Source organism: Eptesicus fuscus, chromosome 5, assembly GCF_027574615.1.
Source record: "Eptesicus fuscus isolate TK198812 chromosome 5, DD_ASM_mEF_20220401, whole genome shotgun sequence".
Classification (NCBI taxonomy): Eukaryota; Metazoa; Chordata; class Mammalia; order Chiroptera; family Vespertilionidae; genus Eptesicus; species Eptesicus fuscus.
The window spans coordinates 107,704,110-107,708,313 of NC_072477.1; the positions used below are offsets into that span (position 1 = coordinate 107,704,110).

Consider the following 4,204-nt stretch of genomic DNA (forward strand, 5'->3'; position numbering starts at 1 on the left):
ACTTGCGCTCAGAGGTTGGGGCCTGCACATCCGGGTCCCCACCGGCGCTGGGCGTGTGCTTTGGGGGCCCCGCTGCCGACACCACCACGCGTACCGACGTGGAGTTGGCGCCCAGCTCGTTGTGGGCACGGCACGTGTAGATGCCTGCCTCCTTGGCACTCAGGAGGGGCACCGACAGGGAGCCGTTCGTGAGTGCCAGGAAGCGTGGGGTTGCTGGAGGCGCGGGCCACGCGGGTGCCGGAGACGGAGTTGGAGCCTCCGTCTGCGTGGGCCCCGCCCCGTCTCCTCCCTCCTCCCCGTCTTCTACCGCGTCCCCGACCCCGTAGTCCTCCCAGCTCGAGACCGGCGGCTCTAAGACTACGGTGCCGCCCGGGATCTGAAGCTGCCATTGCAGGCGGGGCGTGGGGTGTCCTTCGGCGATGCAGTGTAGCATGAGCGCCATGCCGGCGCGCAGGGGGCTGCCGGACACCTCGCTGGGCGGCTCGGCGCTCAGACGCACACTGGGCGGCGCGCAGGACAGGGCGGGCAGTCGGTGCACAGGAACGCCCTGCAGCGCGGTCGGCGTGGCGCACGCAATGGAATCCCTCTCGGGTAGCGAGACTCGAGTGCTCTCGGCCCAGGCCTGCAGCCACACCAGGCTGCAGCCGCAGTGGAAAGGGTTGTGATAGAGCTGCAGATGTGACAGCGCACTTAGCGCGTCGAAGGTGCCGGGAGCCAGAGTGCGCAGCCGGTTGTTGTTGATGCGCAGGGAGCGCAAGTCGGGCAGCGCACCGAGCGCGTCCCGAGGGAGCGAGCCCAGGCGGTTGTGGTTCATTTTGAGCAGCTGCAGGGCGCTCAGGTTACGCAGGTCGTTCCAGGGGAAGCTGGACATCAGGTTGTGGCTCAGGTCGAGGTTCTTGAGCTGGCTCAGCACGGCCAGCGCGCCCGGCTCCACGGTGCGCACCTCATTGTGCGCCAGCCACAGCGACGTGACCTGCGTGACGTTGGCAAAGGCCCCGCGCCGAAGCACGGAGATCTTGTTGGCCGACAGACTAAGCGTGGTCACGTTGGCCGGCAGTCCTTCCGGCACCTCGTGAAGCTCCTTGTAGGCGCAGTCAGCGAACTGGTGCGAGTATTTGTCCACGCAAGCGCACGGCTCGGGGCACGCTCCCGCCACTCCCAGCAGCGCCCACACTAGCCATACTGCTCCAAAGGGCACCGCTGCGGGTCCTGCAGGGGGAAGCGGGGAAGAGGGGAGAAGGTGACTCCTGAGCCCCAGCTTCCTTCTCCTATTAAGCTCTGCCTCCCAGAAGCAGCCCAGAGTAGGCCCCCGTCACCTCCTTCAGCCCACGGGGCGTTTCTTGGCCTGGGTGGAGCTCAGTAGAAGCCTCTGGATGAAATGGTTGCTCCCTCTCGGAGCCCCGACTTCCTTTTCCAGCGGCCTTCTACCCGGCTCTGTTTTCTCTATCTACCCCTCACCCTAGTTAGTCCCTCTGCACTGGCGAGGCTGGTGGCCTTGGGCTCTGCACTGAATTTCGAAGCCTTTGTTTAATCCCCTGAAAGGGCTACACAGAAAGGGTTTTTCCTCCGTGACGGTGTCCTCCCCCGTACTCTGTGTCCCAGGTGCAGCACTTGCACACACGCCCATACAAGCGAACCACAATGCAAACACGCTGGGCACCGCCATCAAACCAGCAACGTCTGCAGGGAGTCACAGGCACACAACACGCTTTGTAGACGCACAAAGAGGCACCCAGACGTTAACACATTGTACATGGAGCCCGCATTGTTCTTTCAGCCCAACCTAGCGTTTGTATGGCGCTCTCCACATCGGTGCAAACGCTTTCCTACTCATCGCAGGAAGGGAACAGGACACAAGGACACAGCCCTCATGCAGACCCACCCCCACACAGGGACACAAGGGCGCACTGGCTGGCACACAGCCCTCCGCTGAGACCGGAACCCCAGCGGGTCAGCGATGCGGAGGACTTGCAAGATCCCTGGGAGGCAAGGACGCCTGCTGGCAGGCCCCTCGGCTGCTGCGACCTGAGCTGCCTGCTCTGGGCTGCAGCTCCGTCGGGGGAGAAGTGGGGGTGCTCAGTCAGCCTCCCATCTGAGGAAGGAGGTCTGTATGCATGGACCAGGAACGTTGTGGGAACACTGCTAACGCTCCCGCGCCCCTAGAGCAGAGCCCAGGCAGCTCGCAAGGGAGCAGAGGGGTCCCTAGCCCATGGGTGCTGGGGACTGCCACGAGCTAAGGCGGAGAAGGTTCAAGATTCTGCTCCTTTTCTCAGCTCTAGGATGCCCCAAAGCCCCCTCTCCGATAAAACCTTCTTATCCTCGGCCACACAAATGCACGCACACACAGACTGCCCTTCCGCCTGGGGCGCAGGCAGGTTCTGCGGGGACACCCTGTCTTTGGGAACCCTCGCCCCTCGCTCCACCTTTGCTCCCAGGGGACAGCTCCGCCCCCTCCCTCTTGTCTCCCGGGGTACAGCGAGTTAGGCCGGGTCTCACCACCTGGATCGGGGCTATGGGGCAGTCCGCAGCTTACCCGCCATTTGTCTCCCCAAGCACTGCCTGGGCTTCAACCCCTCCTCCAGACTTGACTTCTCAGAGACGGTGACAGCCCACGGGCGCTTCCCACATCTGTTGCTGCGGCTGTGGGGAAGAGGGAAAGGGACGGGTAAGTTTGGGGTCTCCCTGGCCCTGCAGCCCCACCTCAGTTTTCCTTTCGGGTCCGTTCCCTCCACCTCTCCCTGGCTGCAGACTGAGGAGTCCTTCCGCGCGCTCCCGGCTTGGCAGGGACGCGCACAGCCTCTCCCACCTCCAGCATTCTCCCCGTTTGTTAACGCCATGGAGGCTCTGCCCGGGAGACACCTTTGGCCCCATACCCACCGCCCCCGGCTGGGCTCACTGCAGTCCACCGCACCCCATGACCCATGTCCCCCCGTATTTACACATCTGCAGACATTATCGCTAGTTCTTATCACATCGCCCCCCCCCCCCACACACACACAGACCCTCATTCCCTCGTGTTATAATTATCTATCATGTAATAGTCGCGTCCGTGTGTTGAGCTCTCACTACGGTCACACACATTTCCAAAGGCACACACCTTCACCCGGACACCCCCATTTCCCCATCTCGCACGCACACACGTTCAGGCGTACTCACCCGTGCCTCGGGTCCGCCAGGGCCCCTGAGCTTCGCCGCTAATTGAATCCGAGCCGCTTACAAACCCCACAATACGTGAGACAAACCATCCTGAAAGAATTTGGGGGACGGCAAGGAGCACAACTAAAGGGGTCGTGTTTTGCATTTAAACTCTTTTTGCAAATGTAGGTAAGGAGGCAGACAGACCTCGAGTGGGATGGGCCGGTCTTGCGTGTACCCTTCCTTCCCACACCCCCTCCTCCACCCCCACCCCGGCTAGCCGCCTCCTCCCTGAAGCCACATTCAACACGATGCATAATTGATGGTGTTAGCAGAGCATCTCACCCTCCCTACCATTTTTGCCAGGATCTCGGCGAGGCAAGCCTGGGTCTCTCTCTCCCCCCTCCCCTGCCCCGCCCCACCCCGGCCCCGCCCGTCCAACCTGGCAACTCGAACGTCTGGCCCTGCAGTGCGTGCTGGGGAAGCAAAGCCTCCAGCTCCCCCCCGCCCCCCCCCCCCCCCACACACACACACACAGCCCACCGCCTACCCTGCCCAGTCTTTTAAGCGACTCTACGTTTGGTCTTTTGTGGCTACACTAGCGCTGAAGCCCACTGCCCAGCTCTCAGGCTTGTGCGCGCCGCTGAGGGGCCAGACGGGGCGCGAGGGTGTCAGACTCCGCTCCCAGGAAGCTTGCCTGGGCGCACCGAACGCCTCAGGTCTTGGCGGATGGAGGCGAAGGATGCCCGGGGCAAAAGCGCCGAGAGGATGGCCACAGGACGCCTCTCTTCTTGAGCACAGGGGCTGGGAACCCCGGGACCCTCACGGCCTCACCAGCAAACACACCGCCAGCCCCACAGCGTTTCCGCGGGCCACCGCTCTCCACGTCCCAGTGTCCACACACAGCCACCCTCGACACACAACACTCGCTGTCTCCGACTCTCACGCGTCTCTGGCTAAACCCCGACATTTATCTTAGCGACCAGGAAGCAGCGGCGCGGAGATACCAGGAATTTGGCCAAAAGTTGATTCCTGCCCCTGCACTACCCTCTGCAACCCCGGAGACAGC

General features: G+C 63.0%; 1 protein-coding gene across 1 annotated transcript in view; it reads right to left on the bottom strand.

The window, feature by feature from the left end:
- Positions 1-2,557, bottom strand: part of ISLR2 (immunoglobulin superfamily containing leucine rich repeat 2) — a 3,591-nt gene extending 1,034 nt beyond the window's left edge. Inside the window, exons 1-2 of the mRNA XM_008157088.3 lie at positions 2,534-2,557; positions 1-1,209 (exon numbers count right to left, since the gene is read on the bottom strand). The exon at positions 1-1,209 is cut by the window's left edge and continues 1,034 nt beyond it. Of these exons, the coding sequence (XP_008155310.3) occupies positions 1-1,209; positions 2,534-2,540 (1,216 nt within the window). The 5' untranslated portion in view covers positions 2,541-2,557. The remainder of the gene's footprint in view (positions 1,210-2,533) is intronic.
- Between the last annotated feature and the right edge of the window lie 1,647 nt (positions 2,558-4,204).